We start from the raw sequence: 13111 nt of genomic DNA, 5'->3' as shown, positions 1-13111 counted from the left end.
GTCGCAGGCGGGGTGTGAGACGGTGGAGTGTCGCAGGTGGGGTGTGAGACGGTGGAGTGTGCAGGCGGGCTGTGAGATGGTGGAGTGTGCAGGCGGGCTGTGAGACGGTGGAATGTCGCAGGCGGGGTGTGGGATGGATGGTGTGTCACAGACAGGGTGTGAGATGGTGGAGTGTCGCAGGCGGGGTGTGAGACGGTGGAGTGTCACAGGCAGGCTGTTAGACAGGGGACATTGAAGGAGTGCCGGGGTGGGGGGTGGTGCAGGTGCAGGTGCAGACACACCCGGCCCTGAAACACAAGGCAACGACATTTGATTCCAAACAATTGGTTTATTAATCACTACAGAATGTTTCTCTGGAGCTTCCTGCCCTTCCCCGTTTCCCAACCATAATTCCTTTTTCTCTGCTCCCTTCCCACACTCAGTCCACTGTGGAGACCCACAGCAGAATCAGGCTTATCATCGCTCATGTATGACATGAAATTTGCGTCAGCAGTACAGTGCAATACTTAAAGTGACTACAGTACGGAGCAAACATCTCAAGCACCCTGGATATATATATATAATGTCCCTAAGACTTTTGCACAGTACTGTATGTGCTGCCACAAAATAACACAGTGCACAACATATGCCAGTGATATTAAACCTAATTCTAAACACAGCTGAAGGTGTGTTGGGGGCAGTCGGTGAGTTGCCCATATGTGTGCCCACAATTCTCAGCAGAAACACAGAACACAACAAACCAGAGCTTACCAGGCGATAAAGCAGTAACAGCAAAACAAGCCACCTTCCTCCCACCCACCTACCCACCCAGACCCATGCACAGTCCTCTAACCTCAGCACAGGCCACCTTTGGCCTCCAGCCTGCAGCAGACTGGTGAATTCGCAGACAAAATATGTAAGCAATGAATGAGGCTATTAGTTGATAATCAATTTCAGTGATGGCGATTGTGAGATGACTCATGACTGGGAGAATTTCACGATCATATTCAATAAACGCTGTGATCAAAGAATTATTTTCTCTCGGGTGGTGGTGTTTTACCTCCAACTGAAAGAGAGGAAAGGCAGAAAGAAGACATCTCTGACGAGAGTTTGGACAAACTAGGGTTGTTTTCTCTGGAACGGAGGAGGCTGAGGGGAGATCTGACAGAGGTTTATAAGATTATGTAAGGCAACGTTGAGTTGTCTACTACCAGAGGGCATGCATCACCACCAAGACTACACATCATCTCTGTAGCTTCTTTCCTGTAGCTATCCAGCTTCTCAACAAAACTCACACAGGTGTAATGCCCTCGCTGTCCTTGCACAACATCCGTTAGATAGTCTTTCCTGCTCTCCTTGTTCTGTTAGTAATTATTGAGTCTGTTCATATGTTCACATTTATTTCGGTTTGATTATTGACGTTTGTGCATGTGACCATTCTGTTGATTATTCATGGCTGTTTGCACTATTGTCTTGTAAATTGTTGGTTGCTATTATGCTGTCTGCTATAATATTGTCCTGTGTTCTGTACTTAAGTCTCAGTCATCTCTGGTCTGTTTCACACACTGGCAGTAAAGTGATTCTGATTTAAAAGAGGGGATAATTTTAAAGGTGATGTTAGAGGCAAGGTTTCTTTTACAGAGAGTGTTGGGTACCTGGAATGCACTGCCTGTGGTGGTGGTAGAGGCAGATACTGTACATTAGATACTTTTAAGATGAGATCAGACAGGCAGATGAATGTGAGGAAAATGGAGAGGTATGGACATTATGTAGGCATTAGGGATTAGTTTAGCTGGCCTTTTGATTACTAATTTATTTGGCTCAGCTAAACATTGTAGGCCAAAGGGCCAGTGCTACATTGATTTATCTGTGGCATGCTCTCAATATGGAATTGGAGTGTTACACCAGATTTCATACTCAGGATTTGAATTCACTATCTTTGGTTTAGAAGAATACCTGTAAATTCTTAGAAAAACACTTTCTCACCGTACTCAATGCCTGTTCCATCCAGCTCTGCTGTTCTTGTTCACTGGGCAGCCAAAACTCTTTCTTATTGACATCCTCTCTGTTGTCGTGAATCCCTTGGGCATCCTCACTGAGCTCCACACTTCCAATCCCTTTCTCAACGGTAACCCCTGCTGCTTGAATCCCAACCTCACCTTTATTAGGGGTCCTGGTCCTGAACCTGACCTCACAGGTATGTCCTCCCCCTCCTTCTGCCCTTCCCTTACAGGAACCTCCTTTCACCCCATCTTCACTGGGACCACTGCTGCCACCTCTTCCTCCTCCTTTTCTTCTTCTCCCAACCTCACAAGAAACCGCACAACCTCCTCCGACCTCACAGTGTCCTCTTTCCCCTCCAATCTTACAGGGACGCTCTCCTCCTCGTTCAAACTTACAGGGATGCTTTCCCGCTGCTCCTACAACTTCACAGGGCTCCTCTCCTCCTCGTTGTCCAACCTCATGGAGACATCTTCCTCCATCTCCTCTTTCTCCCCCAAATTGACAGGGCCCTCTTCTTCTTTCTCCTCCTCCTCCTCCAATCCCACAGGAACCGTCTCCTCCTCGGTCTCCCCCAAACTCACAGTAAACTTTACCCGCTCCCCTCTCCCCTTCACCACCCAGAAGTTCCATGCGATAAGGCACCAGAAAACGGAAATCATTGGCTTCGCCCGGACAGATACGAACGGACTTTCCTGTGGAGGAACATTACCCCTCGCGGAATGATTACAGGATTCTGAGCCGTAAATTCAAAAGAAGCATGAACCAACAGTCTTCACTGTGTGGTGAAAATTTCATGCGTTAGTTATTTTTCTGTTGTTAAATGGGGTGGCTTGGATGCGGAACAATTGTCAGTGAATACAGTTGTGGGGACCGATATTCTAGTGGGACGCAGGAAAACAGGGAGCCGGGTCCTTTCTCAAACTGGAGATTAATCCGAATTACAGGGATAAATCCGGTGGAAGTGATCTGAAACCAACGCTTTGATGTTTCAGATAAAAAGACGTGACAATAGGAGCTGAGATTAATTACAGCTGCCTGAAGTATAGCTGGATCCGGATCTTCGATCTGCTGCGAAACCCGGAGCGTGGTACAACAATTGGGATCGGGATCGGGATCTGGAGCGCGGGGGGATCAGGATCGGGTACGCGCGGCGCCGGCGGGCGGGCGCCAGTGTCAGTGCACCCCGTTCCCTTATCTACTCCTCCCGGAGTGAGGACAGAACCCCCTCCTCATACACACACACACTACTACCACCCCTAGTAGGCACCGGGCCGGCCTCGGACCTCTGCGCTCCCGGTTGCAGTATGCTGCACTCGGCCTGGGCCTTCGTCAAGCGGCACCGCAGGAAATTCCTGTTCACTGGAGCCCTGATAGGAGGTAAAAATCTGGGAATACAGATTGTGTGTGTTGGGGGGAGGGGAGAGAAGGGGAGTGGTGAAAAAATATGGAGTTGAGACATGGGGGTGAAGTGAAAATAGATTGGGGAGAGTATGGTGAGGGAGAAGGGTGGGTGTGAGGGAGAGGGTATGGTAGGGGGAGAAGGGTGGGTGTGGAGGTGAGAGAGTATGGTGGGGAAGAAGGGTGGCTGTGGGGGGAGAAGGGTGGGGGTAGAGAGTGGTGTGGAGAAGGGTGGGTAGGAGAGAGTAAGGGGAGAGTGGAGGTGGAAGGGAGTGGGAGTTTAGGAGAGAGAGGGGAATGTAGGGGAGGGGGACAGTGGGGAGGAGGGGGAAGGGAGTGTGGGGGGGATAGGGGAGAAGTGAGTGCTTGGAAGGGAGGGAAGAGGGAACAGAGATAGGAGGGGGAGGGTGGCAGAATGAAGGGGTGGTGGGGAAAGAATGGGGAAAGGTGTGGGGGAGAGTTGGTGAGAAGAGGCAGTGAGGGAGAGATTATGTGGGAGAAGGGTGGGAAGGTAGAAACTATGGGGAGAGAGGGTACAGGGAACAAAGGTACACAGCATTTTTGTTTTTATTTAGTGGAATTTAATACAGACAAATGTCAGAGAAGTCCTCCCCTCACTTTGGGAGGACAAACCAGGGTAGGACACAGTGAATGGTGCAGCACTGAAGAATGTGTTCGAACAAGGGAATCTGGTAATACCGATTCATAGTTCCCTGAATGTGGTGTCATAGATAGATAATTAGAATAATAAATACTTTATTGATCCCGTGTGGGAAATTCGTTCGGTACAGCAGCAACATTCAAAAATACATACACATAGCAGTCTGCAGTTTTAACTAATAATAAAGTACATAAATGGTCATAAAGAGAGCTTTTGGCACATATACCTGCATAAATCAGAGTACTGAGTACAGGAGTTGGGATATAATGTTAAAGTTTTATAAGACATTACTGATGCCAAATTTGTAGTATTGTGTATAGTTCTGGTCATCTACTTACAGGAAAAAGTATCAATAAGATTGAAAGTGCGCAGAGAAAATTTACAAAGATGTTGTCAGGACTTGAGGACCTGAGTTTGGGAAAGGTTGAATAGGTTTGGACTTTATTCCTACAGCACAGGAGAACAAAGGGAGATTTGTTAGAGGCTTACAAATTTATGAGCCGTATAGATAGGGTAAATTCAAGGAGGCTTTCTCCACTGAGCTCGGGTGAAGTCAATCGATTAAGAGTGAAAGCTGAAATGATTAAGGGAATCTGAGAGGATCTTCTTCACTCAAAGGATGTTAATAGTGTGAAAGGAGCTGGCAGCAGACGTGATAGATGTGGGTTCGATTGCAATGTTTAAGAGAAATTGGGATATGTACTGTACATAGGTGGGAGGGATATGGATGGGCTATGGTCCGAGTGCAGTTTGATAGGACTAGGCAGAGTATAGCTTGGCATGTACTAGTTGGGCTGTTTATGTGCCATGACTATTACAACTTTTAAGAGCTTTGTTTTCCCTCTTAGGTGCGTATCTGTTGGGGAAATATGCACAAAAGAAGCTTCGAGACCTGCAAGAGCGAGAAGCAGCTGAGTACATTGCACAAGCACGACGACAGTACCACTTCGAAAGTAACCAGCGAACCTGCAACATGACCGGTAAAACCTTCTCTGTCACTGCCGTGCAATTTTGTCCCATGGCCTGAAGGAACCTGCTGACAGCTTAGCACTGAGTACCTGTGCAATTGTTTGTGATAAATATTACAGCAACCCGCTGCTGCAATATTGATCTCCTGCTCTGTGCTTACAAAGTGTGTCAAGAATTTGAAGTTTGAACCCAAGTAATGTCCACTGGATATGTAACATGTTAGGATAAGAATCAGGTTTATTATCACTGGCGTGTGTCGTGAAATTTGTTAACCATTGGTTGTGCTGGGGAATGGTAGGCTTTTGCTGTTAAGGCATGTCTCTGTTGAGCTCTTACATATTATCTTTCACGAGTACAGATCCATTTGTTTTGTGGCAACTATCAAAGAAATTACTTCCTGTGTCCCACACCATCACTCAGGCTCCCCCCCCCACTCTGTCCCACACCATCACTCAGGCTCCCCCCCCCCCACTCTGTCCCACACCATCACTCAGGCTCCCCCCCCCCACTCTGTCCCACACCATCACTCAGGCTCCCCCCCCCACTCTGTCCCACACCATCACTCAGGCCCCCCCCACTCTGTACCACACCATCACTCAGGCCCCCCCCACTCTGTACCACACCGTCACTCAGGCTCCCCCCCACTCTGTCCCACACCATCACTCAGGCTTCCCCCCCCCCACTCTGTCCCACACCATCACTCAGGCCCCCCCCCACTCTGTCCCACACCATCACTCAGGCTTCCCCCCCCCCCACTCTGTCCCACACCATCACTCAGGCTTCCCCCCCCCCACTCTGTCCCACACCATCACTCAGGCTCCCCCCCCGCACCCCCCCACTTTGTCCCATGCCGATTCTCAGTTTGTCACAGCTCCCGGTTCCTGAATTTTAACATCTACTCATTACATTGCCTCTGGGGAGTGATGTGATTCAAAAAGGCAGCTGGTTCTTGAGAACAGGTAGAGATGGTCAGTTAAAGTTACTGTTTCTAGTTCTGCCTGTATCTCTCAACAAATGCCTGTGCCATGTGCCAGTGAGGGTAGGAACAAGATGATTTGGCAGAGTAATGACTGCCTGAGAAGATGGTGCAAGGGGCAGGGCTTCAGATACTCCTGGGATCTCTTCTGGGGGAGGCATGACCTGTACAAAAGAGGTGGGTTGCACCTGAACCAATATTCTTGCGAGCAGGTTTGTGAGAGTTGTTGGGGAGGGCTTAAACTAATTTGGCAGGAGGGAAGGGGCTCAGGATAGGACAGATGGTAAAAAAAGTAAAGCAGATAATAGAACAAAATTGCAACCAGCAGGGTGAGTATCAGTGCATTAGGGATGCAGAATCAAAAAAGGTAGAAAGTACAGGTGTTCTATATCAATGCATGGAGTATAAGAAATAAGGTGGATGATCTTGTTGCACTACTACAGATTGTCACAAACTCGTGGCTGAAGGATGGTTATAGTTGGGAGCTAAATATCTAAGGTTATACATTGTATCGGAGGGATAGGAAGATAGGCAGAGGAGGTGCTGTGGCTCTGCTGGAAAAGAAAGCCATCAAATCATTAGAAAGATGTTGAATCTTTGTGGGTTCAGTTAAGAAACTGCAAGTGTAAAAGGATCCCAATTGCAGTTATAATACAAGTCTCCCAACAGTAGCTGGGATATGGATCACAGATTTCAATGGGAAATTGTAAAGACCTGTCAAAAGAGCAATGTTATGATAGCCATGGGAGATTTAACATGCAGGTCGATCGGGAAAATCAGGTTGGTAATGGATCCCAAGAGAGTGAGTCTGTTGAATGCCTAAGAAATAGCTTTTTAGAGCAGTTTGTCATTGAGCCTACTAGGGGATCAGCTATACTTGATTGGATGTTATGTAATTAGGGAGCTTAGATAAAGGAACCCTTGGGAGGTAGTGATCACAATATGATTGAGTTCAACTTGAAATTTGATAAAGAGGAAGTAAATTATGCCATTTCAGTGGAATAAAGGAAGTTACAGTGGTATGAGAGAGGAGTTTCCCAAAGTAAATTTGAAGGAGATGCTGACAGGGATGACAGCAGAGCAGCAATGGTGTCAGTTTCTGGGAAAAATGAGGAAGGTACAGGGTATTCCAAAAATGAAGAAATAGTCAAATGGAAAAATAGTACAACCGTGGCTGACGAGGGAAGTCAAAGCTAATGTAAAAGCAAAAAAAGAAGGCATACAACAAAGCAAAAATTAGCAGGAAGATAGAGGATTGAGATGCTTTTAAAAACCTACAGAGAGCAACTAAAAGAATCACTAGGAGGCGAAAAAATGAAATATGAAAGCAAGCTAGCAAACTATATCAAAGTGGATAGCAAAAGCTTTTTCAAGCGTGTATTTTTTTAAAAAAAGAGATGAAAGTGGATATAGGACTGCTAGAAAATGAGGCCAGAGATGGGGGACAAGGAGATGGCAGATGAACTAAATGAATATTTTGCATCAGTCTTTACTCTGGAAGACACTAGCAATGTGCCAGATGTTGAATAGTGTGAGGGAAGAGAAGTGAATGCTGTTACTGTTACAAGGGCGAAGGTACTCAGAAGGCTGAAGGACCTAAGGTTATGTAAGTCACTTGGACCAGATGAACTGCATGATAGGGTTCTGAAAGATGCAGTGGTAGAGATTGTGGAGACATTAGCAATGAGCTTACAAAAATCATTGGACTCTGGCATGGTGCCATAGAAGTAGAAGACTGCAAATGTCACCCCATTCTTTAAGAATGGAGGAAGGCAGCAGAAAGGAAATTATAGAGCAGGTGGCCTGACCTCAGTGGTTGAGAAGGTATTGGAGTCAATTGTTAAGGATGAGGTGATGGAGTACTTGGTGACACAGGACAAGATAGGACAAAGTTACCATGATTTCCTTCAGGGAAGATCCTGCCTGACAAACCTTTTGGAATTCTTTGAGGAGATTACAAGTAGGATAGATAAAGGAGATGCAGTGGATGTTGTATATTTGGACTTTCAGAAGGCCTCTGACAAGGTGCCACATGAGGCTGCTTAGCAAGTTAAGAGCCCATGGATTACAGGAAAGTTACTGGCATGGTTAGAGCATTGGCTGATTGGTAGGAGGCAGCGAGTGGGAATAAATGGATCCTATTCTGGTTGGCTGCCAGTGATTAGTGGTGTTCTGCAGAGGTTGGTGTTGGGACCACTTCTTTTTATGCTGTATATAAATGACTTAGATGATGGAATAGATGGCTTTGTTGCCAAGTTTGCAGATGATACGAAGATTAGTGGAGGGGCAGGTAGTGTTGAGGAAACAGGTAGGATGCAGAAGGACTTAGACAGGTGAGGAGAATGAGCAAGGAAGTGGCAAATGAAATACAGTGTTGGAAAATGCATGGTCATGCACTTCGGTAGTAGAAATAAAATGCAGACTATTTTCTAAACTGGAAGAAAATCCAAAAATCTGAGATGCAAAGGGACCTGGGAGTCTTCGTGCAGGACACCCTGAAGATTGCAAATGCAATGTTAGCATTCCTTTCAAGAGGTCTAGAATACAAGAGCAGGGATGTGATGCTGAGGCTTTATAAGGCACTGGTGAGGCCCCACCTTGAACATTGTGAACAGTTTTGGGTTCCTCATCCAAGAAAAGATGTGCTGGCATTGGAGAGTGTTCAGAGGAGGTTCACGAGGATGTTTCTGGGAATGAACGGTTATCAGATGAAGAACATTTGATGGCTCTGGATCTGTACTCACTGGAATTTAGAAGGATGAGGGGGGATCTCATTGAAACTTTTTGAATGTTGAAAGGCCTAGACAGAGTAGATGTTTCCCATGGTGGGGGAGTCATTCAAGAGGGCACAGCCTCAGGATAGAGGCGTGTCCATTTAAAATAGAGATGCAGAGAAATATCTTTAGCCAGAAGATGCTGAATTTGTGAAATTTATTAACACAGGCAGCTGTGTAGGCCAGGTCATTGGGTGCATTTAAGGCAGAGCTTGATAGATTCTTGATTAGATGCAACATCAGAGGTTACAGGGAGTGGGATGAGGAGGGGAAAAATGGATCAGCCATGACTGAATAGCTGGGCAAACTCGATGGGCCAAATGCCCTAATTCTGCTCCTATGTTTTGGAGTCTAAATGAAATTTCAAGATATTATTGACTTTTAATTGGTCTGACAATGTGCCAGCACCTTAAAAGCATAAGATGTCATGACATTGTGACTGACCTTCGTTGTTATTTATTTAAAGATACAGTGCAGTATAGGCCCTTCCGGCCCAACGAGCCACACTGCCCAGCAACCACTTGGTTTTTAACCCTAATCTAATCACAGGACAATTTGCAATAGCCAATTAACCTGCTGACCCGCATGTCTTTGAACTGTGGGAGGAAATTGGAGGAAACCCACACAGTCACGGGGAAAACGTACAAACTCCTTACAAATGGCTCCGGAACGCCCAAGCTGTGCTAATTGTTACACTACCATGGTGCCCTAATTATTGTCGACATTACTGAAACTCCTTATCCTGTCAGGTTCAATGATAAATTGCTCTCTCCCCATGGCTTTTGAATGGGCTCGCCAAGCACATTGAAGGATCCAGAGGAATGTCATTAGATCTGGCAGTGAAAGGTTAATGGATGAGAAGTGTTTAATGGCTCTGGGGCTGTACTCACTGGCGTTGAAACCTACTGAATATTGAAAGGCTTAGAGTAGACATGGAGAGGATGTTTTTGAGAGTGGGGGAGTCTTGGTTCGGGGGCACAACTTCAGAATAGAAGGACATTCATTTAGAATACAGTTAAGGAGGAATTTCTTTAGCCTGAGGGTGGTAAATCTGTGAAGTTCATTGCCACAGATGGCTATAGAGGCCAAGTCATTGGGTATATTTAAAGTGGAAGTTGATAGATTCTTGATTAGTTAGGGTGTCAAAGGTTAGAGAGAGAAGGCAGGAGAATCGATTGAGAGGGATAATAAATCAGCCGTGACCATATGGCTGAACAGACTCTATTTCTGCTCCTGTGTCTTATGCAATGAAATGTACCATCGGTGTGGGACAGCTTTGACAGAGTAAACGAGTAATCCTCACACTCGATTGCCTTTGCTTTGACAGTGCTCTCGATGCTGCCCACTTTGAGAGAAGCAATCATGCAGCAGCTTAACTCAGAGAGTCTCACATGTCTACTAAAAAACAGGTAATTATGAAAACAGCAAAAACTTTTCCACGGTTATTCAAGTGCCACAATAATGGAAAACTTGTATACATAGGCCATTTCTGAGTCAGTACAATGCACTGATAAAGTGGAAGAGGGAATGATGTTTCCTTTAGAGTAGGAGTCTAGGACCAGTGGGCACAGCTTCAGAATACAAGGACACAACTTTAAAACAGAGATGAAGAGGAATTTCTTAAACCAGAGGGTGGTAAATCTGTAGAATTTATTGCCACAGGTGGCTGTGGAGGTCAAGTCATTGGATATTTACAGCGGAGGTTGATAGGTTCTTGATTAGTAACAGACATCCTACCTCTCCCGGAAGCCTCCGGGAGTCTCCCGCGTATTAATAGTGGCTCCCTGATGCCCACAAATTATATACAATATCACGGAAATCAAGTTTTTTAAGAGCGAGTGAGGGAGCGAGAGAAAGCAAGCGAGAGCGCGAGAGCGACCACGAGAAAGAGAGAGAGAAAAAAAGTAAGCGAGAGCGTGCCATGACGGAGTGTTCCAAAAAAAAAGAAAATATAAAACGTACGTCACCCCAGACTACACTAAACTGTACCCCTGCCTAATAGGGGTCAAAATAATGACAGTGTTGCTCGCTGCACTGTTTGCAACAGTGACTTTTCTATTGCCCATGGTCTATAACTTTGCTTTCTGCTTTACGAAAATCAACCTACGGTCATTGGAGGGAGGCTGCAGAGTTTAAAAAGCAACAGAATGGATCCTATAAGTAAAGAGTGGAGAAAAAATTTAATTCTGTGCAGCTGAAAGTGAAGGCTGGAATATGGCTGAAGCAGGGAATGGAACTTGGTGTAAATCATTTTCCTTACATGGCCTCTTCAGTGCAGCAAGTTTAGCAATTTAAGGGGAGACCACATTAAAATACCGAACTGGCCAGATAAAGCAAATTTGGGACATTGTTTTAAAATAAGCATGAACAACTAGAAGCAGTGCTTCTAATTGTAAATGCAAACTTGTGAAAAAAAAAGAAGTGAATTCATTCAGGGGTGAGCTACTCTTTGGAGTAATCAGTGTTGAAAGGTTTGGATACTGGACTGGAGGAGCTGGAAGAATAAAGATTAGCTTTATTTGTCACATGCACATTGAAACATGCAGTGACATGCATCTGGCAATGTGCTGGGGGACAGCCCACAAGTGCAGTCACGCTTCCAGTGCCAACATGGCCCCCCCACAACTTTCTAACCGTAACTGTATGTCTTTGGAATGTGGGAGAAAACCAGAATACCTGGAAGAAACACTCGCCCCACCCTCTGGGTTAAGAACTCCCTCCCCAGTTTCCCCGTAAATATTTCACCTTTCACGCTGAACTTATGGCATCTAGTTCTAGTCTCACCCTCACAGACAGCAGCAGGAGTTGAACTCTGATTGCTGGTGCTATACAGCATTAACTAATCATTCATTACTATGCCACTCGGATATTAAGATAAACTTCAGTAAGGTAACAGCTTTTTCTTGCATTTTCTGTTTCTGCAAAAAAAATTATAACCAACAGCTAACGTGGCTGGTTGAGTCACTATGCAAGTCTCTTAATGTGCCTAGATGCCTTGCCCTTACTGAACTAACTTCTAGAACATTTACAAGGGTGTTGCCAGGATTGAGAACCTGAGGTGTAGGGAAAGATTTAAGTAGGTTACTTGGTTGGCACAACATTGTGGGCCGAAGGGCCTGTAATGTGCTGTAGATTTCTATGTTTCTGTTAAGTTTGGACTTTATTCCTTGGCGTGTAGGAGAATGAGGGGAGATTTGATGGAGGTATACAAAATTATGAAGGGTAATTTAGGTAAGGTAAATGCAAGCAGGCTTTTTCCATTGAGGTTGGGTGAGGCCAGAAATGGAGATCATGGGTTAAGGGTGAAAGGTGAAATGTTTCAGGAGAACCCGAAGGGGAGCTCCTTCACTTGGAGGGTGGTGTGAGTGTGCAGTGAACTGCCAGTGGAAGTGGTGGATGCAGGTTCAATTTCAACATTTAAGAGCAGTTTGTATAAGTACATGGATGGGAGGGATATGGTCCAGGTGCAGGTCGATGGGACTGGGCAGAATAACAGTTTAACATAGGATAGATGGGCCAAAGGGCCTTGTATGTACTGCTGTCTTCTATGTATCCATAAGCTGGTCTTTAATTGACTGCCAACAGTCAACCCTGTTGCTGGCCTTGACTGAGCCTGCGTGACTTGGCAAGGAGACATGACTGAGGATTGATTCATTGGCACTCGGGCCAAGTATTATTACTGCAGTTTTGGCTGCCTGATCCATGGTCAGTTCTGCCAAGTGCCCAGCTTCTAGTCACACGCCCCAAATCACGGAATAAGCCCACAAGAAGGGTGCCTTTGCGGAATATTGCCTATACTGACAAATATTTATCCCTCTACCAAAAACATGGAAACAAAGCATAGATCTGGTCACCCCACTATAGGTAGGTCACCCTTGAAAAAGTTGACGCTTTCCCTATATTCTCTCCTCAAAAAAAAAACAGCCAATGACTCGAGATCTGCCACCCCCTGAGCAGTGCTAGTGGACCAACACACACAAAATGCTGAAGGAACTCATCAGGTCAGGCAGCATCTACAGTCGACTTTCCAGGCCGAGACCGTTCATCAGGACTGAGAGAGAAGGGGGAAGGTGCCAGAACAAAAAGGTAGGGGGAGGGGAAGGAGGATAGTTACAAGATGATGCGTGAAGCCAGGTGGGTGGGAAAGGTAAAGGACTGGAGAAGAGGAAATCTGATTAGGAGAGGAGAGTGAACCATGGGAGAAAGGGAAGGGGGAGCAGGCCCATGGGGAAGTGATAGGCAGCTGAGAAGAGGTAAGAGGCTGGGGGAATCAAAGGAGGGGTGGGGGGGGAGGATTTTTTTCCCAAAGGAGAAATCAATATTTATGCTATAGGGTTGGAGACTACCTGG

The 13111-nt window shown here is 45.8% G+C and overlaps 2 protein-coding genes across 5 annotated transcripts in view; one reads left to right on the top strand and one right to left on the bottom strand.

The window, feature by feature from the left end:
* Window positions 1–2694, bottom strand: part of adat2 (adenosine deaminase tRNA specific 2) — a 90458-nt gene extending 87764 nt beyond the window's left edge. For 3 of the 4 annotated variants that reach the window (XR_010018878.1, XR_010018879.1, XM_063055444.1), the window contains exon 1: window positions 1966–2684. Coding sequence is in view for 2 of the 4 variants with exons in the window: in XM_063055444.1 (XP_062911514.1) it covers window positions 1966–2613 (648 nt within the window). In the remaining 2 variants the exon portion in view is untranslated. Of the gene's footprint in view, window positions 1–1965 lie in introns of all 4 variants that reach the window. The other variant, XM_063055445.1, reaches the window with a different exon arrangement.
* Window positions 2695–2853: 159 nt separating this feature from the next.
* The window catches only part of pex3 (peroxisomal biogenesis factor 3), a 59909-nt gene continuing 49651 nt past the window's right edge, over window positions 2854–13111 (top strand). The window contains exons 1-3 of the mRNA XM_063055443.1: window positions 2854–3360; window positions 4891–5022; window positions 10089–10170. Of these exons, the coding sequence (XP_062911513.1) occupies window positions 3288–3360; window positions 4891–5022; window positions 10089–10170 (287 nt within the window). The 5' untranslated portion in view covers window positions 2854–3287. The remainder of the gene's footprint in view (window positions 3361–4890; window positions 5023–10088; window positions 10171–13111) is intronic.

The sequence above is a fragment of the Mobula hypostoma genome, chromosome 8 (assembly GCF_963921235.1).
Source record: "Mobula hypostoma chromosome 8, sMobHyp1.1, whole genome shotgun sequence".
Taxonomy (NCBI): domain Eukaryota; kingdom Metazoa; phylum Chordata; class Chondrichthyes; order Myliobatiformes; family Myliobatidae; genus Mobula; species Mobula hypostoma.
Note: the sequence above shows the minus strand (reverse complement) of the source record. Positions and strands in the feature narration are given on the sequence as shown.